This window comes from Nelumbo nucifera, chromosome 8, assembly GCF_055504915.1.
Source record: "Nelumbo nucifera cultivar China Antique chromosome 8, China Antique-T2T, whole genome shotgun sequence".
In the NCBI taxonomy this organism is placed as follows: Eukaryota; Viridiplantae; Streptophyta; class Magnoliopsida; order Proteales; family Nelumbonaceae; genus Nelumbo; species Nelumbo nucifera.
In genome coordinates, this window is record NC_142656.1 from 45,969,558 (window position 1) to 45,996,862 (window position 27,305).

The window sequence follows — 27,305 nt, forward strand, 5'->3', positions numbered from 1 at the left end:
CCCCTTTGTCAAACAAAGTGAAAATCAGGATTTACACTACTCTGATGGAAACCTAAAGTACCCGCAGTGGATTTTAGTTGTATTTGAAATCTGATTTGTAAAATGTATTTACATGTTATATTATTATTTTATGGAAAAGGTTTGCAAAAGGTTTTGATCTCAGGATCCATCCGAGTAGAGGGTGTGACACTATATTTTGCAGTCAATGAAGAGGTCCTTCCCTGTGGACAGTGTTTTGATGATTATGGGCCAAGAGGTTAGGTGTAAGAGACCATTATAGGGCTAATTACCTAATGGAATTTATTTTACATAAGTCCATTATCATTGGGTCTTCATAGGGTGGCTGAATCCAATGATCATTTATGTGTAAATGTTGGGCCCAAACTGAGCCCAAGTTGATTGGGTTAGGGGTTCACTGCCTCTAAGTAGTGAATTCGGCATAACCTTTTCCAGATGTAAGTCAAACCCTTAAGGACTTGTGTGAGACCTTTCTAAGTCCTACACCATACAATATTCAGGCCCAAAGTGGCCATGCAACACCTTGGGACATAAACCATTAAAGAAAATGGGCCTAAATCCCATTACTAATATGATTAGTTAAGAGATCACATGACAGCTTAAGTGTCATGTGATTTGGGTTGAAAATGGGCATGGATCTGGGTATGGAGCACCCATTTTCTTAAGAAGATAATACTTGTCAATTAAAGATAAAGTCCTAATCCAAATTTGATTTAGAGCACCCAGCTCTGGCTAGGGGGATATCAAAACCTCTAACACCCTTGTTTTATCCTCTATCTTTCACGTCCCCAAACTTAATATCAATCTTTTATCTGTTAGCAACTTAACTAAATCCATGAACTGTAGCATAACCTTTTTTCCTACCCATTGTGTTTTTCAGGACTTGAAATCTCAGAGGACGATTGGGAGTGGCCATGAGGCGAATGGAATATACTTGTTGGACACACCTGATATGAGTCTTGGACCACCTCATGGAGTAGCCTTGGAGTCTGTTTTGTCAGAGTCTTGCATAGTTTTCAAGGTGCAAAGGCGAGGCTAGGCGACTGAGGGGCACCTTGTCGCCTAGACACCTAGGCAGTGGATTTTTTATGATAAAAACATAGATCCTAGGGAAGTTCCCTAGGTACCATAACCATATTTCTTTAAGAATTAATCATGATTTTCAAAAGAAAAGTATAAATTTCATACTAAAGTATAGGAAATCAACATATTCATGAGAAGAAAAGGAAGAAAGAAAATAAAATTCAAAAAATATAGGGGCTGAACTCTTAATTTGTTATAGGGAAAGAAGAAAATAAAAAGCATTGGTGGTAGTAGTAGTAGTAGTAGAAGAAGAATAATATATGGAAGAGGAAAATGTGCTGATTAGATAAAATTTTTAGTTCTTCCTTATTGGTTCAAGTTTTTAAGTTTTTGAGGGTTCAATACAGCATTTAGCAATGTTTGTGTTGATTAAACCCTAATAAATAAGAAAATAATAAAAAGAAATTAGTATATAAACACAAAATGATTATTTTAGTTTAATAGTCTATTTTATAATTATAATCTCAAAAAAGAATGAATAAAAAAGTATTTTATAGTAAGAAGTAGAAAACTGTTAGGCGATTAGGCGAGGCAAGCCTCAAAGGGTGCCTTGTTGCCTAGGTGTTGCCTTGACAACTATGGTCTATTGATAGAGTCATATTATGTCATTTCCGGTTTGGTCATTTGCCTTTTTCTGCTTTGAGTTATTTGTTTCCCAATATGTTTAAGGGAATATCTTTATCGAATCTTCATTGTGAGTCTTGTGAACTTGCAAAGCATTGTATACAGTCTTATTCAGTAAGCAATGAAAGATCTATTTCTCTTTTTCATATTGTGCACTCTAATGTGTGGGGGCCATATCATTTGCCTACTATGGGGGGTTACAAGTACTTTATCCTTTATATTGATGGTTATTCTCATTACACTTGGATTTATCTCATGAAATCTCGGGATGAAGTATCAACTATTGTGCAAACATTTCATGAACTTATCCTTACCTAGTTTAACACCCGAATCAAAATATTTTGTTCTGATAATGCTAACGAATATTTTGAGAAGAATCTTTCATCCTACTTTAAGACTTTTGGGGTTATTCATCAGAGTTCTTGTTCCTACACTCCATAGCAGAATGGAGTGGCGGAAAGGAAGAACCGCCATGTGGTTGAGGTTGCTAGATCCCTCATTTTTGCATCTCATGTTCCTATTAAAATTTTGGGAGATGTTGTCCTTACTACTACATTTTTTATTAACCGTATGCCTTCCTGGTTTCTGGGTTTCAAAACCCCATTTAACCTTTTCATTCTGGATGAGGATCTCTTCTCTCTTCTCTCTTCTCTAAGGTACATAAGTTTATTTTTCTAGGATATGCCTCCACACAGAAGGGATATTGTTGTTTTGATCCAGTTAGTGGCACCCACTTTGTCTCTCGGGATGTCACATTTGTTGAGTCTAATCCTTTCTTTAGTATTTCTCCCGAGGGAGAGCAATCTGAGGAGCCCTTTGCTATGTCTCCAGTTGTTCCTCTTCCAGTTCCTTTTGAGTCCTCTGTTGAGTTATCTTCACCCCCCACTGTGTCTACCTCAACTGTTCCTACTCCCCCTTTTCCTCCACCTCATCCTCTTATAATTCCCTCACATCCTGTTCTCCAAAGGTGGTACCAAAGACATAGATTCAATCATGGGAAAGTTATTTCCACTCCTTTGCTCCTCCCATCATTACCAAGGTAACAGGTCAGCCTTCCTCTAACCCATCTACTTCCTTCCCAAACCTTGATCTTCCTATTGCCCTTCGCAAAGGCAAGCCGAAGTGTACAGCACATTGTATCTCTAAACACTTGTCCTATAGCCTTCTATCCCTTACCTATTACTCTTTTCTTACTTTTGTCTCTTCCCATGTGATTCCCAAGTCTATACCAGAAGCCCTATCTAAACCTGAACAGAGGGATGCTATGTTGGCTGAACTGCATGCTTTGCATAAGAACCATACCAAGGATATTGTGGATTTGATAGAAGGGAAGGAACCAATAGGTTGTAAATGGGTATTTACCAATAAATATCATTTTGATGGCACTATCGAGAGGTTTAAGGCCCGATTGGTTTCTAAAGGCTACACTCAGATGTATGGTATTGATTACCTTCAGACTTTTGCTCTTGTAGCCAAGATGACCTCAGCTTAATGGGTTTTATTGTCTCTAGAGTCTAGTTGCTACTTTTGCTTGGCCTCTCCACCAGTTTGATGTTAAAAATGCCTTCTTGAATGGAGACCTACATGAAGAGGTCTATATGCCTTTGCCTTCAGGGGCGTATGGAAAGAAAATGCAAGGGAAGGTGTGTAAACTGCAAAAATCCATTTATAGTCTCAAACAGTCTCCTCAGGCTTGGTTTGAGAGACCCAGGGTTGCTCTTGTCTCCTTTGGTTACACACAAACTCATCCTAACCATACTTTGTTTTTGAAAAGAAGTAACTCTTTGGTGACTCTTTTTATTGTTTATGTTGATGACATTGTAGTCATGGGTAATGATACCCAGGAGGTGAGTAAACTCTAGGTTTTTTAACTCTGAATTTTGAGATCAAGGATTTAGGAGATCTCATGTATTTCTTAGGAATTGAAGTTCCTAGATCTAAGGATGGTATCTACATTTCTCAATACAAGTATGTTCTTGACCTCCTTGCAGAAACCGATAAACTTGGTGCTAAATCGGCCTCCACCCAATCATAAGCTTTCTGCTATAGATGGTGAACTTTTGTCTGATAGGGGAATGTTTCAAAGACTGCTTAGGAAGTTGTTATATCCTTGCATGACTCAGTCGAGTATTTCCTATGCAGTGAATGTTATTAGTCGGTATATGCATTCTCCCAGAGATACACATTTAGCTATTGCAGAAAGAGTTTTGTGTTACTTGAAAGATACTCCAGGGAAAGGTATTTTATGTGCCAAGCATGAACACATGAAACTGGAGGCATACACTGGTGTTGATTGGGTTGAATGTATTGATGATAGGAGATCCACATCGGAATATTGTGCTTTGGTGGCAAGGAACATTGTCTCATGGAGGAGTAAGAAGCAGTCTGTAGTTGCCAGATCCTCTATTGAAGCAGAATACAAGGCAATGGCACATGGTGTATCAGAATTATTGTGGCTGTGATCACTTTTAGAAGAGCTGAGAGTTGACTCTAAAAAGCCAATGATGCTCTACTGTGACAACCAGGCAGCTATCAATAATGCACATAATCCTATTCAACATGATAGAACTAAGCACACCGAGGTTAATAAACATTTTATACGGGAAAGAGTTTCTTCAGGGAAGTTTGCTTGCCATTTATCTCTTCAGAAGAGCAGTTGGTTGATGTTTTGACCAAGGGTGTTCCAAGAGGGAAGTTGACACACTATATAAGCAAGTTGGGCATGATTGACATCTATGCTCAGCTTGAGGGGGTGTAGAGAGACTAGGCCGAATAGGCCCTAGTATCTATTCTTTTATTTTTTGTAGTGTGTTATTCATTTGCTTGTTAATGGGCTTGTTACTTCTTTTTATAAGTTTATTTTAAGTTCTTGCTTAGCTGGCCGCCCACTTAAGGGCATACTTTTAATTACATTAGAGAATGAAGATTAACAAAAGGATTAGAGAGGGGTGAGAGGAGATTATCAAACTCTTCTTCTTCCTCTTCTTTTCTCCATCTTCTTCTTTTGTACTGTTGTCTTCTACCTTTCTTTCACTTTTCTCTCTAATTTTAATCCAGTTTATATCAGTTTTAGAGGAATGATTTACTTCTCTTCTATTGTTCCCTCAGTCTTCATTGGACAACTTGGTATTAGAGCAGGTTGGGAACTTGGGATCTTGGAAGAGCTCCTTTGCTGACCTCCAAACCCAAAAAGACCTGCTGACAATAGACCATCATCAGATGATATCAGCAGTCCATACAAGTATCAACAACAACAACTGGTTCAGCTTTGCGCTCCCTGATTCTAGGGAGTTTTTGGTATGGCTCTCATCTCTGTTTGATGCATCCATGATTTTTCCTAGATGTTTCAATCAAAAATTACAAAAAAATACAGGTTTGATCATCGATGTTTGGGGTTTTTCCTTCCCATCTGAAGCTGTTTCTTGCTTGAGACCAGTGTTTAAAAAGGTGTGGGAGGCGTACGCCTCCAGGCGAGGCGCTCCGAAAACACCCTGAGGCGCATGAAAGAGGCGCTCATAACCTTGAGGCATACGCCTCTGTACATGAGGCGTGCATAGAGGCGTACACTTCCAGGGAGGCATACGCTTCTGTCACGCCTTTGACAAGAGGCTTATGCCTCTCATGTGTGGCATTTTAAACATTTAACAGATTAATTGTTTTAAACTTTTTTAAGTTCTAATTGGCGGGGCCACGATTACATCATGGCCCCCAATGTATACTATCATTTTTTAAGTGCAAAGAGGGGGAAAAATCCCTCCTTCGATTCATTTTGCAAACCAAACCATTAGGGCTCGAAAGAGAGGTGAACTCTGAAACCTGCAAACAAGTCTCAAGTCTCAACCTGCAACTTCAATCAATCAATTCTGGTATGTTTATTTTTTATTTATTTTCTTTTCCTTTCTTTATTTCCTTCTTCAATGTCACATAATCAGAATCTCAGATATGAGTATTTTTATTTTTCTTTTCTTCTTTTTATTTGCAATTGCAAACGAAGAAAGGGCTGGACCGCTGGAGTGAACCTGGGCGGCTGTGAGCCTGTGACCTGTGAAACGGCAAAGTGAACTACGAACTTCAACAATTTGACCATCAAGCTGCAACATTCAGTTTCAGTTATGCTTTTTTTATTTATTTACTTTTATTTATTTCGGTAGCTCTGTAATCTGTTCTTCTTTATTTCTTTTTTTCTTTGTTTATTTGTTTTTTTTTCTTCTTCATTTTAGTCAATGTTTTAAAAGGTGTGGGAGGCGTACACCTCAAGGCAAACGCCCTGAGGCGTATGCCAAAGGCGCTGACACCTCTGAGGTGTACGCTTTTTCATGAAGCGTGCTAGAGGCGTACGCCTCATGCACATATGATATAAAAAGACAAAAAAAAAGAAAAAAAAAAGGAAAGAAAAAGAAAGGGAAGGGAAAGACAAAGAAAAGAAGAAAAAAAGAGAAAAGGAAAGGAAAAGGAAGGGAAAAAAAGATAAGGGGAAAGAAAGTGGTTTGCCCCCCCACCCCCTTTTTGATGCAGCCCAATTTGGTTTTTTTGAGTTAGGGGGGTCTTATCGAAGCGGAGGCGAGCGTTATGCATCTTTATTCTTCTTAATATAAAAGATTTTTATTAAAAATAAAGAAAAAAATGAGATCCCCCCCCCCTTCCTCTTCATCCTCCTCCTAACCCCTCTCCTCTTAAGGAGGCGTGTGTTAGGGAGGCTTATGCCTCTTGAGTTCTGAACTACGCCTCACGCCTCTAGGCAGTGGAACACCTCGCGCCACGCCTCCGCGTTTTAAAACATTGATTTTAGTAGCTCTATTTTCAGCCTTGAGCTTGAACAGAGCTGCATAAATAAAATTCCACACAGCCTTGTTTTGTAATCTGTTCTTCCTCAACTTTTTTCTTTTTCTTTTTTTTATAACACATTTAGTGGACCGAATAGGCCAAGACCCAACTGTTGGATGTAGCTTCATCAGTTCAGCCTTCAAATTCAACTCTTCAGACTTCAAGTAACTTCTATCAGTATATGTTACTTCTATGATCTATCTATTTTGTCTTCTTTTGATAAATGATTTATTGATTTTGCTTGCCTCTTGTGTGTGACTAAATAATAATTTGTGAATTGTGATTGTGAATTACTTGAAACTGAATGGTTATAGAAAGTAGAAACTAGGAACTTATAGTGACTAATAGAAATTATAATTTGTGAATTTTAACTCAATACTCTTTTTTTTAATCTAATTAGGTGTTGCAATTTGATCATTTCTTTGATCTCTATCAAGAACCTAGAATGTCTAAAAAGGTTTTTTCTTGGGAATATGTTAAAGAAGAGGAGGGGAAAAAAGGCTATATTTATTGTGCATTTTGTAGTAAACTGTGCACGGGAGACATAAACCGATTAAAACATTATTTGGCTGGCACCAAACATGAAATGAGTGAGTGCACACAATGCCCTGAAGAGGTAAAATTAAGATGTGAAATGCATGTACCAAATTTCAAGTGGAGAAAAAGAAGAAAGCTGATTATGTGTCTAGTGTTGGGAGGTTTAATCGTACACCGATGACTCCTCAACATGGAAGTTGTATGGCTCCTAATTCTAGATTTGAGGAGTCTATTGTGGGAAGTGAAAGTGGAAGCCAGAGTGGAAGTGGGACTCCACAATCATTTCCACCACGACCAGTAGGCCCAATGGATCAATTTGTTTCAGTTGAGCCATGCCAACAAACATTAAATTCACAATGGAGAAAAGATAAAAAAAAAAAGATGTTGATAGGGCTATGCTTTTATGCCAATGCTTTGTCTTTTAATTTAGCAAATAGTCCTTATTTCAAGAGTATGTGTGAGGCAATTACAAATTTCGGTCCAGGTTATAAGCCTCCATCCATGCATGATCTTCGCACTAGGATCTTGAAAGAAGTGGAGAATATAGATAAATTGACGGAGGAATATAGGAAATGAAGGAAGGACTATGGTTGCACGATTATGTCTGATGGATGGATTGATGGAAAAAATAGGTCCATTATCAATTTTCTTGTTAATAGTCCAAGTGGGACAATGCTTCTGAAATATATTAATGCATCTGATTCAATTAAAGATGGTGAGCTTCTTTTTAAATACCTTGATGATGTTGTTGAAGAAGTATGAGAGGATAATGTGGTTCAAGTAATCACAGATAATCATTCAAGTTATGTGCTTGTTGGAAAAAAGTTGACGGAAAAGAGGACAAAATTGTATTGGACTCCTTGTGTTGCACATTGTATAGATTTAATGTTAGAGTTCATTGGGAAGATGAAAGTTTTTAATGAAACAATTGAGAAGGCAAAGCAGGTCACAGAATTTATTTACCACCATGGATGGGTTTTAAACTTAATGAGGAGTTTTACAAAAAACCAGGAGCTTTTACATCCAACAATTACTCAGTTTGCCACTGTTTACTTGACATTGCAAAGCACTTATAAACAGAATCAACCTCTTCAATCAAGGTTTGCTTTTGAAAAGTGGAATGGGAGCCATTGGAGTAAGCATCCTGAGGGTGTCAAGGCAAAACAAAGTATAATGTTTGATAGCAGATTTTAGCCTCAGGTGGCATTTTGTGTAAAGACCACTTTGTCAATTGTTGTAGTGTTGAGAGAAGTTGATTCTGAAGTAAGACCCTCAATGCCTTATTTATATGAAATGATGGATTCAGAAAAGGAGCAAATTACATTTGCTTGTGGTGGGATCAGGAGAAAATGTATGCCTATCTGAAATAAGATTGATGAAAGATGGACCCCTCAACTTCATGTCCCTCTTCATGCAACAGGCTATTATTTAAACCCATAGCTACGCTATGAGCCAAATTTTTCAAATGATCGAGAAGAGAGGGGTTATTTGAATGCATGAAAATGGTGATTCCTGATAGGCATGAGCATGCCCTAGCAGATTGCCAATTAGATGTGTATGATAAAGCACTAGGAAACTTTGGTTGTGGCATGGCAATTGATACGAGGCGGCGGCAATATCCTGGTAAGTGGTTTATTTGTTTGATAACTAGTATGCATAATTCATTTTTTAGATACTTTAAAGCTTTACTAATGTCATGTTATATGATAATTTTGTATCTGATTGGTTGGCACGGTTTGGAATCCAAACGCCAGAGTAAACAAAATTTGCTATTCTGAGTCTTACATGTAGTGCTTCTGGTTGTGAAAGAAACAGGAGCACTTCGAGCAAGTTATTATTTATTTTCTTATTTACTCATTAGGTTTTTATGCAATAGTTGTGTTTTGTCAATGTTTTTAATAATAAATATTTTGTATTTGTACTAAATACACACTAAAAAGAAAAACAAATTGGAACAACAAAGGTTAAATGCTTTAGTTTTTGTGATGTATAATATGAAGTTGAGGGAAAGAAACATGAAGAGAGAAAGTGCAAGTATTGATCCAATTTTGACACAACATGTGGAGGAGGATGATGAATGAACTACTGAAATTGAGGTTCCAGTTCTTCCAAGTAATCCTTCTTGGGTGGGACTCTTTGGGCCTTGAAACTGCTGCAGTTGAAGTGGTTGAAGAAGCAAATACAGATTTAGTAGAGACATCAACCCCTACTAATAAAGAAGGTTCAAGTGATGGTGGCAACAAGACATTTGATTGTAAAAATCAAAAGGCTCAAGCTATTGAATCTCAAAGTAAGTAATAATTAGTGTCTATTGATTCTAATCTTCTAGTGGTCCAATTAATTTTCTAGTAAAGGATTGATATGAGTGAGGTGACAATTGCAATTGGATTTTGTTTGTAGGGACAAGGAAAGGCAAGAGTATTGAACTAAATTTGATTGTTGAGGATGAAGATGATGAAATAGGGAGAAATGAACCATATGATGTGGATGCAACTCTTGAAACCAATGATGATGCCTTTGTTATTCTAGAAGAAGATGATTTAAATTCTTTTGATTGAGTTTCAGTCTTTGGAGTTCTGTTTTTTTTGTGATCTATGTTGCATACTTGAATCAAGAAATTTATTTTACATTTTCACTATGTTATGTTGTTAGTTGGAGTTGAAAACTTGAGATTTAGAACTCAAATATTGATTGAAATTAAGTCATTTTAGTGCTATGTATGTTTTTATGCTTAAAATATCTATTTTTTATTAATATACCCACTATAATTATAAAAAAATGCATACTTGAGACTTACGCCTCCCTGTGCTCGGGAGGCATACGCCTCCACGTTTTGAACTACGCCTCACGCCTCCGGGTAGTGGAACGCCTCGCGTCACGCCTTTGCGTTTTAAAACATTGCTTGAGACCTGTCTTCAAGTCATTTTGTTTTCAAGAGTTATGGGAAGTTGTTTCATATTTTTCTGAACCCTAGTTATTTTTTGGGAAATTTTATTCTCCTCTTATACTTCTGCCAACTTGGTTTTTGGCCCCCTATTGGCTCCCAAACGAGTGTTAACCTATTTTGGTGGGTCTAGTGTGTGTTGGTTGGTTGTTGGAGTGTTGTAGGGCTGTAAAGTAGTTAGTCCAAGACTAATGGAATCGCTTAAGGAAGTACAAACTTGTTCCAAAGTGCTCCCAGGCAATGTTGATGCTTCTAAAAGTATGGTAACCACTACAAAACTTGATGGAACCAATTTTCTAGAGTAGTCTCGTTCGACCAATCTTACCATCAGAGGAAGAGGTAAGCTAGGATTCATTACAGGCAAGGAAGTGAAGCCAAAATCTAATGACCCTAAGTTTGCCAAGTGGGAACAAGACAATTCGTTGGTTATGTCATGGTTGGTTTGTTCAATGCAACTACATAGTGCCCTACATATTTCTCTTCACTGCCAAGGATATTTGGTATCGAGTTATTGCCACGTATTCCTAGGCAAGAAACACAACTCAATATGCATCAAGGGAAGAGGATTGTGGGTATGTACTTCTCTTCCTTACAATCTCTCTAGGAAGAAACGAACCATCTAGAGGCCTTGGAATGGAAAAATCCTAAGGATGGTGAATAGTACCAAAAGCATGTTGAGAAGAACCAAGTGTTTGATTTCTTGGCAGGTTTGAATGCTGAGTATGATATTACCTGACAGCACATCTTGAGTGCAAATATTGTTTCCGTTGCCACCGCATACTCGTTCTAGTTCAAGGACTCGTGGAGAGTAAGAGGGCTACCATGATGCAAACTTCAATTGTTAAGCATTAGACCTACATGCCCTCCAAACCCGATCAAAGTGTAAACAGATAGGGTCATAATGAGAAGGCTGATGAGGTGATGTGTGAATACTGCAAGAAACCAAAACACACTAAGAAGTGGTATTGGAAGTTGAATCCACATTTGAAGCCTAAGAAGTTTAAAATGGTAAAGAAAGGAAATGTTTATCTTGCAATTGTGGAAGTTGATTATCCGTCTCTTTGTGCTCCAGCTCCTTCATATGATTCCTCTAATGTGATGGAGAAACTTAGGACTTAGGAGCCTACCAACTTGACTTGAGAAAATAGGTACTGCACTTTCTAGTCAATCCTCTTCTCCTAGCTCCTAGATTATGGACTCTAGAGCTAGTGGACACATGATTGGTATGCCTTCCCACTTCTTACAAATTGGCCCCAAGGAAAGGTAAAATCACTATAGTTGATGGATCTTAGACTTTTTAGGTGAAGTCAAGCTTGCTCGTAATCTTTCCCTAAGCTTTGAGGTTGCCAGAGGGCTACATTTCTAGATGCATGTGCTCACTCGCTTTTGAGGAGATGCAATTGAAGCAATAGTGTATCTCATTAACAAGCTTACTTAACAAACACTACACCTTCAGTCTCCTTATCAACTTCCTTTCCCTAATGGTTGTAGTTGTTTTGTTTATTATATAAGTCCTCGCCTCAAACTTGATTGTAAGTTCATCAAGTGTGTTTTTCTAGGTTACTCTCTAGTTCAAAAGAGGCACAGGTGCTTTGACCCTCACTTTGGCTGATAGTATGTGTCCAAGAATGTTGAGTCCACTCTTTTTCTTCGACCAACTCATCCATCAGTCCCCTTCAGGGGGAAAGTGTCAATGAAGATTGTACTCTGCTTTGTCTCCACATTCCTACCTCTATGGGTACTCCACGTCCATCTTCCTCTCTTCCTACTTGTAGTGACAATATTCTTGCTAGTCCTCCTCCTCCCCCTTGTTCCTCAACAGAGGTCTTGACAGCAATGGTTCATCACGCATAAAAGGAGGGTTGCTTCGGACGTTGAATGTCTACAACAAATTGATCTCCTGACGCTAGGTAATCCTAAGAGTAACCCTGAATTTGAGCTTCTTATTCCCATTGTTACTGAGTCTGATATCTCACAATCTGACCTTGACCTTCCCATTGCAATTCAAAAAGGAAAAAGGAAATGCATTGCCTATCCCATTACCATGTTTCTTATGGTACCCTTTCACCGCCCCACTATGTCTATGTCTATATTTCTACCATTTCCTCTATTTCCTTGTAATGTTACAAATACAATGCAATCCACACAATGGAATAATGCTATGAACCAAGAGATAGAGGCCCTCATAAAGAACCAAACATAGGAGATTGTTCCTGTTTCGAATGCTGCTACAGTAACTCGAACCAGGAAGAGAAGGAAGAAGAAGAAAAGAAAAAGAAAGAAAATAAGGGTCTGTCAAAATCTGATGGACACCCATACAATCGACCCCCTTAATCTTTATTAAATTCTAATAACCTTTACAAAGACTAAATTGCCCATACTTAAGTGTGGGGCAGAGTACTCTAATAAAACTGCCACATAAGCAAACTACTTAACACACATAAGATGACTAAACTACCCCTATTCGGCTCACTTTAACACTCCCCCTCAAGCTGGAGAATATATGTCATATAATTCCAGCTTGTTACATAGGTAGTTCACTTTCCCTGAGCTTAGAGCTTTTGTAAACAAATCTGCCCACTGATCATTCGAGCCCACATGTTCTGTATTTATCTCTCCAGCAAGAACCTTCTCCCTCACAAAGTGGCAATCAACCTCTATGTGCTTTGTTCTCTCATGAAAGACAGGGTTGGATGATATATGGAGTGCAGCTTGATTGTCACAGTACAATCTCATAGGTTTATCCATGTGAAACCCAATTTCTTTTCAGAGATTCCTCAACCACACTAATTCACAGGTAGTGTGTGCCATGGCCCTATACTCGGCTTCAGCACTGCTTCTGGCCACAACCGTCAGCTTTTTACTCTTCCATGTCACAAGGTTTCCTCCAAGAAATGTGCAATAGCCTATAGTAGATCTTCTGTCAATCACTGAGCCTGCCCAGTCTGCATCTGTATACCCAACTACTTCAAGTTTTCCTCCTAGTTTTTAAAATAGCCCACGGCCTGGAGCTCCTTTCAGATACCTTACAATTCTAAGAATTGCATCCCAATGAGGTATACGAGGGTTCTGCATGAATTGGCTCACCACACTGACTGCAAAGGAGATGTCAGGTCTCGTAATAGTCAGATAGTTCAACTTTCCCACTAGTCGTCTATATCTTCCAGGATCTTCAAATACTTCTCCTGTATCACTGCTCAACTTAACATTTGGTTCCATAGGGGTCTTAGCCGGTTTTGCACCTAACAGTCATGTTTTTTCCAATAGATCAAGAACAGATTTCCTTTGGCACAGATTTACACCTTGTTTTGACCTGGCAACTTCTATTCCCAAGAAAAACTTTAATGTTCCAAGGTCTTTTGTTTGAAAATGATTTTATAGAAATACCTTTAGTTTGCCAATCCTCAATTTATCACTGCTAGTAATGACAATATCATCCACATAGAACACTAATAAGATCTTCCCAGCTTCTGAGTCATAGCTGAACACTGAGTGATCAACCTGGCATTGCTTCATTCCAAAACTCTTCACCACTTCGCTGAACTTCCCGAACCAAGTACGTGATGATTGCTTCAACCCATAAATTGCCTTCTTCAGTCTGCACACCTTACCATCCTCCCCCTGAGCAACAAACCCAGGTGGTTGCTCCATATATACCTCCTCCACCAGATCACCATGGAGGAAGGCATTTTTTATGTCGAGCTGATACAGAGGCCAATCATACATAACTGCCAAGGAAATTAGTACACGAACAAAACCAATCTTAGCCACCGGAGAAAATGTCTCTATGCAGTCCACTCCATACAACTGTTAGTAACCTTTAGCAACAAGTCTGGCCTTCAGATGCTCCACACTACCATCTGGCAAGTATTTCACAGTATACACCCATTTACAGCCCACAGCATGCTTACCAGGTGGGAGAGTAGTAAGTTCCCACGTTTGAGTATGTTGAAGAGCAGAAAGTTCCTCCTCCATTGCCCACCGCCATCTAGGTGAACTAAGAGCTTCTTGAACAATGTTAGGTAGGGAAATAGAGGATAAAAGTGAAACAGGCTGGCGATGTGAGGTAGAAAGACAAGATAATGAAACAAATTTGGAAATGGGATGGAGGGTAGAACTGCATTTACCTTTCCGTAAGGCAATGGGTAGGTCAAGGTCTGAAGGTTCAGCAATAAGAGCCATGAGAGGATCCGCAGATGAGGTAGAAGCTAAAGGAGGGGCCGGTGTCGTTCGACGTGTATACACATGTCGGATCGGTGGTCGTTCGGTGGTGATCTGCACTGGATGAGGTGATAAGTCTACTCCAACAACAGCATCTGGAACTGAATCACTGACAGGAAGAGGAAGAGGAAGTAAGCGTGGAGAAGAAGGAGCTTCAGGACTTGAGAAGAAGGGTACAGACTCAAAAAATGTGACATCAGGGCAGACATAGCACTTTCGGGTAATGGGATTATAACATTTGTACCCTTTTTGAGTCCGAGAGTAGCCAAGGAAGACACATTTAATTGAGCGTGCATCTAACTTGTTTATTCCAGGACTTAGATTGTGGACAAAGCACACACAACCAAAGACATAAGGAGTTAATGGAAAATGAGATAAAGTGGGAAACAAGATAGAGAAAAGGGACCGACCATGAAGAATGAAGGAGGGCATCCGATTAATGAGAAAACATGCAGTGAGTACAGCATCACTCAAATCGTTTAGGAACATTCATGTGGTGAAGAATAGACCGAGCAGTTTCAAGAAGCTGACGGTTCTTTCGTTCAACTACCCCATTTTGTTGAGGGGTGAATGCACATGAGGTCTGATGAATAATGCCATGTTGTTCTATATACTGTTGAAATGAAGTAAGAAAGTATTCACGACCATTATCTGAACAGAGAACTTTGATTGGAACACCAAATTGTGTGCGTATTTCAGCATGGAATTTTTGAAAATTTGAATATAATTCACTTCTTTCTTTCATTAAGTAAATCCATGTCATTCTTGAACAATCATCAATAAAGGAGACAAAATACTTGTACCCGTTATAAGACTATTTTGATTGGACCCCAAACATCTGAATGAACCAAAGAAAAAGGACTCAACATACGACTCTCAACTCTTGGACTGAAGGACACACGACGATGTTTTCCCAAACTGACAGACTCACATTGCAAAACTGGCAAATGACTCAATGACGGAACCAATATCTTGAGAGCCTTGAGAGATGGATGTCCCAGTCGGCAATGCCATTGTAGAGGAGTAAGTGAAGTCTGAAGAGCAATTGAAGATCCACCACCGTCAAGATAATACAATCCACCAGCTTCATGCCCCCCACCAATCTTCTTCCCCGTCTTGAGATCCTGAAAAACACAAGTGGAAGGAAAGAAGGTAACAAAACAGTTAAGAGCTTTGGTTATTTTACTAACAGACATAAGATTGAATGGAAACTTAGGTACATATAAAACAGATGATAAGGGCACAGAAGCCATGTCAACATTACCAACACCACAGATGGGAGATGAGGACCCATTGGCAAGTGTAACGGTTTGTGATGTGGAGGTTTCAGAAAGAGAAGAGAGCACACCTGGAGTCCCGGTCATATGATCTGAGGCTCCAAAGTCAATAATCCAGGGAGAAGTTTTAGATGACATGCAAGCAATACCTGAGTGGGCAAGTGTGGCAGTGGTATGCTATGAAGTAGTTTGAAGGAACCGTTCATACTCATCACGCGGTACACTCACCATCTCCCTCCCAGAAGTAGATGTAGATGGGAGAGAAGTACGATCTGCCTGTTTACTGTCACTGATGTCAACCTCACCTACTACAACATGATTAGCCCATTTGGAGGGAGGACCATGTAGGTCATAATAGAAATTCACTGTGTGCCCTTCCCTAACACAATGAGTACACTTCCTTGTAGAGTTATTCTTCCCTCTGCCACAGCCTCCCCCTGAGTCACGACCACCCCGACCAATCGTGGAACTGCCACGACCACCTCGGGAGGCATGTCCTCCCCCTCTTGTACTGTGTCCACCTCCTCTAGCTGTCACAAGTGTTGATCTATCAGACTATGTGGGATTCTCTGTCTGTCCCAAAGAAATTCTGCGAAGCTGTGAAAATACTTCCTCAAGTGTAGGAAGTGTGGAGCTCCCTAATATTTGGGCTCTAACTGGTTCATACTCCGATTTCAGCCCCACCAAGAATCTTGTAACATCTAGTTGCTCCCTTTGTTGTTGCTGAACTTTAATATCTGGAGTGAGGGGATGATAGACATTGAGTCCATTCCTTATATTCTTCATGCTAGCATAGTACTCTTCTAGTGTTTTGTTTCCTTGTTGCAAATCAAAGTACTCCTGATAAAGTTGATATATTCTTGTTGTATTATCTTGTCCAGAATACAACTTCTTAGCATGTTCCCATATATCCTTAGCCATATCAAGAAACATGATGTTGGCACTAATTTTTGGTTCCATACTGTTCCATAGCCAAGTCATGATTTGAGCATCTTCTTGTTCCCAATCATCAAACCCTGGGAGTCAGCCGATGGTTTCTCATCTTTTATGTGCTTCACCTTCCTTTGCCTTAAGGAAAACTTCCACAGATTTAGCCCATGGAACATAGTTCTCCCCATTCAGTTTAATTGAAGTCATCTATACACCTAGGTAGTCAAGGGAAACCACCACACTAGGTTTTTGATCATTACACCCATCTCCTATTGCTGCCACGGTACCTTTCACAGTTACCTCTAACCTGAATTCTCAGCAACAAGCTGACTGCTGTTATCCAAAAAATTGATGTTCCAGCACTTATAGCAACCCCTAAACACAACAGTGGATACACACGCCTTGTTCTTATTCACACTACTGTTGATTCCACAACACCACGAACCACATAAGAATCAATTTAACACTCACTAATCACATGTAAGCCCTCTTACAACCACTCAATAAGGATTGTGCAATACAAGCACCACAACATAGTCAAACCTGTTACACCCAGTTCAGACTAGTTTAACACTTTTAAGAGAGCACTACACAACCACAAAGGTTCGGCTAGGTCACAACATTACACCTTACACCACTCGGCCACTTACAGCAGCCCTAACACCACTCAACAACTTACAGCAGCCCCTACACCATTCGGCTACTGTACACACAGCCCGTTCTAGGGCAACAATGAACCTAGTTCTCTAGGTTCTGATCAGTACTAACAGCCTCTTGAAGGGTTTCTACCCAGAAATACCAGCAACACAAGAAGAAGAGATAACCGACCTTCCTTTGAGAGTCTCAACCAACCATTCACTGCTGAAGTCACTTTTCTTGATGAAGAAGAATATGCGCAGCAGAGAGAGACAAGCTGTGAGGTTTCAGACCTAGGGCAAACCAGTTCTCTCCATTGACTGACCAGAAACGCAGGAAGAAGAGTCACGAACACTGCTAGGTACTTTACCAACTGAAGTAGGTCAGGAACATGACTCTGATACCATGTTTCGAATGCTGCTACAGTAACTCGAACCAGGAAGAGAAGGAAGAAGAAGAAAAGAAGAAGAAAGAAAATAAGGGTCTGTCGAAATCTGATGGACACCCATACAGTCGACCCCCTTAATCTTTATTAGATTCTAATAAGCTTTACAAAGACTAAATTGCCCATACTTAAGTGTGGGGCAGAGTACTCTAATAAAACTGCCACATAAGCAAACTACTTAACACACATAAGATGACTAAACTACCCCTATTCGGCTCACTTTAACAATTCCACTTCCTAAAGGTGAAGTCCCAATAGGTTGCAAGTGGGTGTATACAATTAAACACCAGGCTGATGGCTCAATTGAAAGATATAAAACTAGATTGGTGGCAAAGGTATACCCAAACATATAGTTTTGATTATTAGGAGACCTTTGCAATTGTGGCTAAATTGAACTCTATCCAAGTGATTATGTCTCTTGTTGCTCACTGTTCATGGCCTTTATAACAAATGGATGTGAAGAATGCTTTCCTCAATGAAGATTTACAAGAAATCTCCATGGACCTTCCCCCAAGAATAAGCTTCCCTCACAGCAAGGGGAATGTTTGTCATCAAAAGAAATCCCTTTATGGGCCCAAGCAGTCTCCTAGATCTTGGTTTGACATATTCAAAAAGGTTGTACTTAAAATTGGGCTCACTCGATCACAATCAGATTATACTTTTTTTATAAGAAGGGTTAATGGCCTAGTGGCTCTACTGATGGTATATGTTGATGATATTGTTGCCACTGGGATGATAACTCTAAAACTGTCTAGTTGAACCAGTCCTTGCTTCTGAATTTGAGATCAAAGACCTCAAAAGTCTCAGATACTTTCTTGGAATTGAAGTGGCAAGATCAAAGGAAAGGATACTCATTTCACAGAGAAAGTATGTACTTGACCTCCTTCAAGAGGTAGACTAATTGGAGTGCAATCCAGTTGAAACCCCACTAGACCCCAATTATAAATTGAGTGTTGATGATGGAGACATTTTTTCAAACAAGGTGTTTTTCAGAAACTAGTAAATTGGCTTCACCAAGCCTAATATATCCTATGACATAAGTGTGGTGAGTCAGTATATGCATAAACCCAAACCTCACATATGCAAGCAATCAACAGGATTCTTGCCTACTTAAAGGAATGTTCTACTTCAACGATGGAAATCTTAAGGTTAAGGCTTATACTAATGCAAATAGCAAGTTCTATGGATGATAGGAGATACACCTTTGGTTACTATGTGTTGGTAAGAGGTAATGTCGTATCTTGGAGAAGGAAAACAATCAGTTGTAGTTCAATCTAGTGCAAAAGTTGAGAGTTGTCTCATGGTGTTTCAGAGTTACTTTGGCTAAAGACCTTGTTATCTGAGATTGGGACCCATGCTAATTTTTCAATGAGTTGTATAACCAAGCTACCATAAATATTACTCATAATCCAGCTCAACATGACCGCAGAAAGTACATTGAGGTTGAAAGACACTTTATTAAAGAAAGAATAGCCAATGGAGAAATATATGTGCCTTTTGTCAAGTTGGAAGATCAACTTGCCAGTTCTCTCACCAAGGGTTTCCACAAATAGAAACTTGATGGGAACCTTGGCACACTGGGCATTATAGATACCCATGCTCAACTTGAGATGGAGTTTTGAGATTTTGTATTGTGGGCAAGGGTATTTTTGTCTTTGTATCCTTTTTTGTATTTGGAGACCCATTCAAGGGCAGATATGTAATTTTCTCCACTAAGTTTAAAAGACACTTTTTAGCTGTGAACAATAGTAACACACCCTATTCTCCCGAAACCTTCCACCCACTCCAGATGACAACTCTGTCCCATTGTTAGTGTTTGATAGTAGACTTAATTATTATCTTGTTTTGGGCCTTAGTATGGATGTTTGGGCCTTATATTCTTTACCTTTTTTAGCTGCTAGCTAACCAGGGAAAACATTGTAATTTGAACTTGTACTTCCAGCAAACATTATAAATAGTAATGGGAGGCCTTATGGCTCCCATGATTTTGAGTTTCTTCACACATTCACTTCTCTTCATTCTCCCTCACATTCTTACTACTTTTTCATAATTTTTACTTCATGACAAACTAAGAAAGATTGTTCTTAATGAGAACATATTGCAAAACATTAGCCATTCAGAAATGAAATATTTACCTGAAGGACGATGAGCATTAAGACCACCATTTGGCACTAAAATTTCCAAACGACCTTTCAAAGGCTTTACAGCTTTTCTAAGAATTTCATGTCGTTCCTTCAAACTCTGATGGATAACACTTGTGTCTCCAGCATAAAGGATATCAAATGCAACATCTAACCATATCTTATGTCAAGGCCATAAGGATCCATTATATCCAGAAGCTGACACTAGCAGAAGTCAGAAACAATAAAAGGATACAGCACAACTGCATCACAAGGAATAAAGGAAAGATAGATAAGATTCTATTCTAACACTTTCTACAGCAAGAATATAAAGGAACAGTTATTTCATTGAAGCAAACCTGCTGATCACTATCTAATCCCTCCTTTGCTGCCTTTGCTGTTAAAAGGTAAAGAATGGAAAAAAAAAGTTTAAAAAATGAAGATCTCTAATCTAATGTCACAAAGGTTAGTAAAAATCTACATCATAAATGTAAAAAAAATGCAAGTAAAGAACCAGCTAATATAAAGACCTATTTCTTGATTCGAACCAAACTCAGCAAAACGATTTGTAGATGTGTCCCAGACCAACATTTCACCATCAAGTATACATCTGAATGACAGAATAATAAGAAAATAAATAAATTGATAACTAACATGATAGGTTAATAGTTAACCATTATAATATTTTAGACCTTGTAAGAGAGAATAAACCATTCTGATCTTAGAGAATTTCAATTTCCTTCCCCAACAGGACCAAAGAAACTCGTTAAAATGAGGCTCCATAATCTCTAAATTTATTTTCCCCCTCAGAAGCTTCTGGATTACCGAAAGCACAGCCATCAAAATTAAATTTAATCATCCTACTATGAAAAGCAACCCAATCATGCAAAAGGCTTCTTAGTTGAGAATGACCTGCTACCACCTGCCAACCCCTTAGGATAAGAGCGGATATTGACACCTTAGAACTCATCCCTCTTGAAATCCAATGTGCAACTTTAACTGCTATGAGATCAATGATAATGTTAACATATTGCTAACTTCCATCAAAGATTCTAGCATATCTTGCACTCCACACACTAAAATGATGCCAACCCTTTACACCACCACACGAACTTCCCTCTTTCAGTGTTGGGAGAAAGTAAATTGAATTTAAAGAAGTCCACAATGTCATTTGCAGGTAACCAAGTAGCACATAAAAGAAGGAAATGGTTTTGATATGTAAAAACAAGAGAAATAGATTATTGAATTTCTCACCGCTTTGTAAGGAGGCACACATTAGAAGAGAGAACTTGAGTATTGTATCTTCATTAGAGCATCTCATTGGTGTTATTATCTCCAAGACAGTTTCCCAGCAAATAACACTTTGATCTTTGGAAAAGTAGGATTATCCCAAAGGATCATCACAAGAAAGAGAAGAGGGAGGGGGACTGCACATGACTTTTGAAGAATGAAGAGAACGAGAAGGAACCCAAAAGTTCCAATGCCCACACCCTATAATCATCATCAACTAGGAAGAGAAAAAACACCATTAAAGAAATTAATGAGGAAAGACCTCATCATTTTCATGGTCTTTAAGACCCCTTCTAAGCCAAAGTCCTAAAGCAAACCAGAATTGGATTTAGTACCAATATCAGAAGTGGTCTTGTTTTATTGTAAAGAAATGTTGTAAAGCACTAAAACCAAGGGAAGGCTTAACATAAGGGTCTTTCCTCTGACCAACAGTCCTACCAAAAATTAACTTTTTAGCAAGATGCTAGACCACACTTAACATCTCTGATGAAAAAACAGAGAACAACATCAATAGCTTTCTATGGAGAACACAAAGTTCCCTAGACAATGAGACCCAATTCCAAGCATTCCGATGTAGGCCATATTTGTTTCTGACGATTATTTTTAAGTAAAAGAGAAGAAAAATTAGTAAAGTAGGCAAAAAAATTTTATTGCACAGCAAGTTCTAATGATATCACCAAAGTAGGCAAGAAAGTAGATCCAAAGTCATTCAGTTAACACTTGCAAATTCTGGGCAAACTTGAATCCCAATCAGTAATCAGATTTCCAATTTCTAAGCACAGCCTTTCCTTCCACTTTCTTCTATTTCTTGCCACCATGAAATGATGGCCAAAGAGAAAAACTCATGCTGGGACATCTGGGTTGCCAAACATTTCTTCTAAAAAGTGACATGAAGAACCCCCAAATAATTTGGAAAAATAGGACATAAACAGATGACCCACATCTACTTCATTAAAGAAACATAGATAAAAAATGTTAGCCACTTGGATCCCTCTCTTCTTCCCATGGTTCAACATGATCAAGATGTCCAATTAACACCAACAACGCAAATGCTTCCGCCTTAGGTGTAATAGGATTTTCCAAATGCATTGATGTCAGTTCTATATACTTCGTTGCAAACGAGTGCATCAAATGACTTAACTATGACAAAAGGTTTTTGTACTCTTTCCACCCTCTTGCATCACCCTCATCCACTAAAATAACCTTGTTTATTGAGTAAACTCAGATATTCATCGATTTCTTTATCCAAAAGTGGCCTTCTAAATTTAGGGTACCAAACCACTCTTGCATTTCTGACTTCATATAATTGGTTGATAGTGACATTTTTATCAATCAACCTAGCAAGTCTCAAACATAACTCACGTAAAAGGCCAAAACCACTCCAATTAGCTTCTCAAAACCTTTAGAACCTTCCCCAACCTTAAATTTTGTCAAAGTTAAGAAAGACTGCTAAAACTGCATAACTCCCTTCCATGCACATCTCTTGTGCCCCACTCGAGTCTAACCAGTCCATATTTGCATGCAATAACCCTCCTCCAAAGAACTTCCTTTTCAGTCCCCAACCTCTAGCTATTTCCCAAGCAATGCTTTATTCATTTCCCTGATTCTCCAAAATCCCAAGCCTCCGTCCTTTACAGTCAAGCATATTTTACCCTTTCCTTCTCATTCTGAGAATGCAACAGTTCCTTTTTATTTAATACATAGTGATGTTTGGTCGTCTCCAGTTACTTTTAGATTGGGATACAAGTATTTTGTGACTTTTATTGATGATTGCACTCAGTTTACTTGGATTTATTTTCATCACAAGAAATCCAAAGTTCACCCTACATTCAAATTATTTCAAGCATATGTTGCTAGTTTAAGGGCAAGATATGTGTCCTACGGTCAAATTCAAGGGGAGAGTACTTTGATGGGGATTTTCAAACATACTTGAAACAGTAGGGGATCAAATCCCAAAAATCATGTCCCGGTACTCCTCAACAAAATGGAGTAGCAGAAAGAAAGAATAGACACATCCTTAGTGTAGTCAAAACCCTCTTGCAAGATTCTCATGTTCCCTCTTGGTTTTGGCTGGAGGCGGCCTGCTTTGTTGTGTATCTCATAAACCTTCTTCCATCATTTGTCTTGAAAAACACTTCTCCCTTTCAGTCTCTTTTTCACTAACCTCCAAACCTATCTATGCTCAGAGTTTTTGGTTGCCTGTTTTGTTCATCTTCCGCCCCATGAACGCACCAAGTTAATTGCATAGGCAGCTTTGTGTGCTTTTGTGGGTTACAGCCCTGATCACAAGCGAATTCTTTGTTATGAGCCCGAAGCTCGCTGCATTCAGATTTCTCGTAATGTTATCTTTCTTAAGCAAGTATCTTTATGTCAGCATATTGTTAAACTTCCTACTCCTTCTATCTCTTTCTTGCACAACTTTGATTCTACAGATTCTCCAAGTACATCGACATCACCTTAGTAACAACGTCAGACTTACTTCAAAAAACAACAGTCTACATCAGCTCCTATGCCCCTTTTTTCTCTACCACCAGTTGTTGATCCAGCTATTCCATCTGTTCCTGTAAGTTCATCTGACCCTCCACCTGAACCCACTACACCCACTTTGTGTCGTTCTTCTAGAATTTCACACCATCCTAACCGCTATGGTTATTCACCAAACCGTAGCTCCTTTTCCGTTGTTTTATCCACCACAGGTATAACCAAGTCTCATCAATAGGATATAGCAATTCCACATTGGAAATATGACATGGACTCTGAGACCCAAGACCTTCTTGAGAATGACACACGGGACCTAGTTAAGCCTCCTCTTGAAGCCTCTCTCATTGGTAGCCACTAGGTTTCCTCCTTGAAGTTGAAGTATAGAAGTCTAGATAAATATAAGGCTAGACTTGTTGCTCAAGGCTATAAACAGGAGTACGAGATAGATTATGAGGAGACCTTTGCTCCTGTGGCAAAACTGACTACTGTTAGCCATCTCTACAGCTAAACACTGGACAATTCATCAGATGGATGTGAAGAATAGATTCCTACATGGGGAATTAAAGAAAATTGTTTACATGAAGCCTCCTCTTGAATATTGTACAGATCCACATCTTGCGTGCCGACTCAAGAAGTCTTTGTATGGCCTAAAACAAGCACTCAGAGCCTGGTTTGAAAGATTTCGATTTGTCATCATTGATGTTGGAACTTCCTAGAAAAAAGCACTTTCCTATCTACTTCTATTTTGTTCTCTGTCAGATTTTTTAAAAGGCCATTACCCAAAGTTCCACATAGGGTTTTTAACAGTAATAAATTCACAACTAGGAAGACACACAAACACATAAGTACATAACTGAAAAGGGAACAAAAGTTAAATTAAAACCAATACACACATAACTGGAAGCAATTACCTATCAATAAGGATATTTTGTACAATAATGTTTGACATTCCATGTCCATATTCAAGGTGATCAAAGAAGTTCCTGCACACGGAAACAAGTCATAACAACTGAAAATGAACAATTTTTATATAGTTTATGAGTAATGGTAGAGTATTGGTAAGAAACATAATCTTATCCAGAATAATGGATCTAAAAGAATCTATACATTTTCATGTAACAACGTTTCCAACTGCAAGCAAATGAAATTGCATGGTCCAAAAATCCAGACATTTTTTTGTGATAAAATAAAAAATTCAATAAAAGGAAAAATAAGAACATCATTTTAGATTATAAAAAATCACCAAGAACCTAGAGAACAACCAAAAAATACAACCAGATGATTGCTAGCTTATCAAAAATCCAGGCATATTTAAAAGCAAATATCCAAATGGAGGGACACTTACAACTGTGTGGGCTTCTCACACAAGTATGGATTGCAGTTAACAAAAGCGAAATTCACAGAAAACCAAACTATATTCTTGAAAAATGTTTACGAGCGGTAATAGTAATGGGGGAAATTGCCGATTAGGGCACATCCCGTTTTTGATAAACAGGGAATATCCCTTGTGACGAGACAAAATAGATGTGGCTAAATCACCACTATAAGAAAAATTGAGGATATATTGCTTCAAAAAAAAAGGATTTTAACCTAACTACAACTATGTAAAAAAATTAGACACGGATAACAGATCAATATGTGAGTACCTTGAAAAGAAGTGTATTTCTGCTCCATTTTTATGAATTTGAATGCGGTCTCCATCAAATTTGCATTCAACAACCACATCTTTTCCATGAAGCTACAAGTGAATACTTAGAAAATTGAACAATTACAAGGACATAGACAAACAAGGTAAATTCTGGAAAGAAATACAAAGCAAGTGCAATACAAAAATCAAAAGAAAAGAAAAGAAAAAATAAAAGTAGGAATGGACATCACAATTTAGGCGAGTCAATTTCTAAATGATGCAGGACCAACTAGCAACTACATTACTTGCAAACTGACGGATCATTCAGATTCTAATATTTTCAATGAATGGGGGCATTTTAGAAAGAAAATTAATATTCACAGACTTTAATGTAATATCACCTCCACTTCCACCTTTTGCATGAATTTTAACAACTTCATCCATAAACCTAACGTATCTGTTTCTAATGTGATATCAGCTCATTTTTACTTTAATATCAGCCCCATGAGTACTACAAAACATGGTGCACAATTTCAATATTGGTGAACATTTCACCATGTAGCGATTGAGAAATTCGGAGATATTTCGCTAAATATATTTGGAAAATCTAAAAAAAAACAGTAATGTTTTCTAGAAAACATGGAATTAGCTAATGAACCTTCAAGGAATCATCAAAAAGTATAGTTTCACATTTAACGCTCAAAACCATAGCAAAAAACTGTATAATTCAAACAGGAGAAAACTAAGAGACTTTAATAGGTATCTTTCTCTTTGTCTCCATTTTAGTTTTTTAGCCACCATCTCTTCATTAAATCTGTTATTTTCTTGCCTTCTTTTATTAGTAACAAAAGACAAGAATTCCATTAATTAAGCAAAGATGAAGTACAAAAAGAGGTCGTGAGGTTATTCAAAGAGATTTTGTGAGCATAGCCCCTGCTATCTCACCCCAATACATACTTTTTACAATTGAGCCCAAAACAACTGTTGCCAACTAGCCCCTTGTTTTTCTAACCCACCAGCCAAGCTTTTGGCTGATCTTTGTACCCATTGAATTTCTAATTGCAGATCTCTAGAGAACCATTTAAAGCATCTGGGTTCATTTCTGTAGCTCCTTAATGTTTATAAAGTAATAATTTTTAATATTATTTATTTATTTTAAGTTAGATATAAACATATAGTATTTTGTATTTGTTTAGGTTCAAGTTAATGGTAAAGCTAATAAAATGTATTTTACTTCAATTAATATCATAAATTGATTGCTAGCATAGTGGTTTAGAATCTTAGTGCACAGTGGCATGGGTGCGCTAAGACTTGAGTTCGAATCTTCGTAGCAACGCTTTTTAGACAAGACAATATATGCGTTCCAGCACGCGTATCAGCGTGTATCGGAACGTATCGGTCTGTATCGGCCGATACGGTGTCGATACGCACGACTGGACGTGTATCGTACCAATTGTAGCATATCTTGTATCCGTTCCTACCGATACCAATACGGTACACCCCGTATCAGGCGTATCGTGTCGATATTTTAATCCTTGAAGGAGAGAAGGGAAGTTGTAGAAGGAAGTCACAGGGGATTAGGGGAAAAACCGGATGTGTACAAGGAGGTACCTATTGAGAAGGAGGACCAATAGAGAAGGAAGGAGCTAGTAGGTGAGAATAGGGAAGGTGTTGAAACAAGAGAAAGAGAAGCGGGTGAAGAAGTTTTTAGGAGCAGGAAAAAGACTAGTCAGGGTTTAGAGGGAGGGGGGGAAAGGGGAGAAGAGGAAGAAGCAAATAAAATGGAAAACAATGGAAAGAACCCAGTGGAAGAGATAGCTACTAAAATGGGCTTAGAAGTAAAGACACCTAAAGAAGTGCAGGCCTATGTAAGGAAAGAGAAGGGGAAAAGAGGAAAAGAAAGAAAAGATGAATGAAGTGAAGAAAGTAATCAATGATGTGGAAGGGGATAAGGAATGCAGTGCAAGGGGAGGAAAAAGGAAAGGGGGTTTATAGGTAGGAAGGAGGATTGGGAAGACTGTTTAAGTGGTGAAATGAAATTTATCAGTTGAAATGTAAGGGGATTAGGGAGTGCAACAAAGAGAACAATTAAGGAACTTCTTAGAAAGGAAAAGACAGATATTCTTCTAATTCAAGAGTCTAAAATTCATGAGGAGATGGTTAGGAAGCTTTTGTGGTGAAAAAGAAATAAGTTGGAGTTCCCTTCCTTCCTGAGGTGCTTCTGGGGGAATAATAACAGCATGGAAGG

The 27,305-nt window shown here is 38.5% G+C and overlaps 1 protein-coding gene across 1 annotated transcript in view; it reads right to left on the reverse strand.

Moving 5' to 3' along the window:
• The window catches only part of ATLIG4 (DNA ligase IV), an 80,477-nt gene that overhangs the window by 32,179 nt on the left and 20,993 nt on the right, over positions 1-27,305 (reverse strand). Inside the window, exons 6-11 of the mRNA XM_010275281.3 lie at positions 25,077-25,168; positions 24,342-24,413; positions 20,190-20,269; positions 20,019-20,056; positions 19,916-19,922; positions 19,675-19,830 (exon numbers count right to left, since the gene is read on the reverse strand). Of these exons, the coding sequence (XP_010273583.1) occupies positions 19,675-19,830; positions 19,916-19,922; positions 20,019-20,056; positions 20,190-20,269; positions 24,342-24,413; positions 25,077-25,168 (445 nt within the window). The remainder of the gene's footprint in view (positions 1-19,674; positions 19,831-19,915; positions 19,923-20,018; positions 20,057-20,189; positions 20,270-24,341; positions 24,414-25,076; positions 25,169-27,305) is intronic.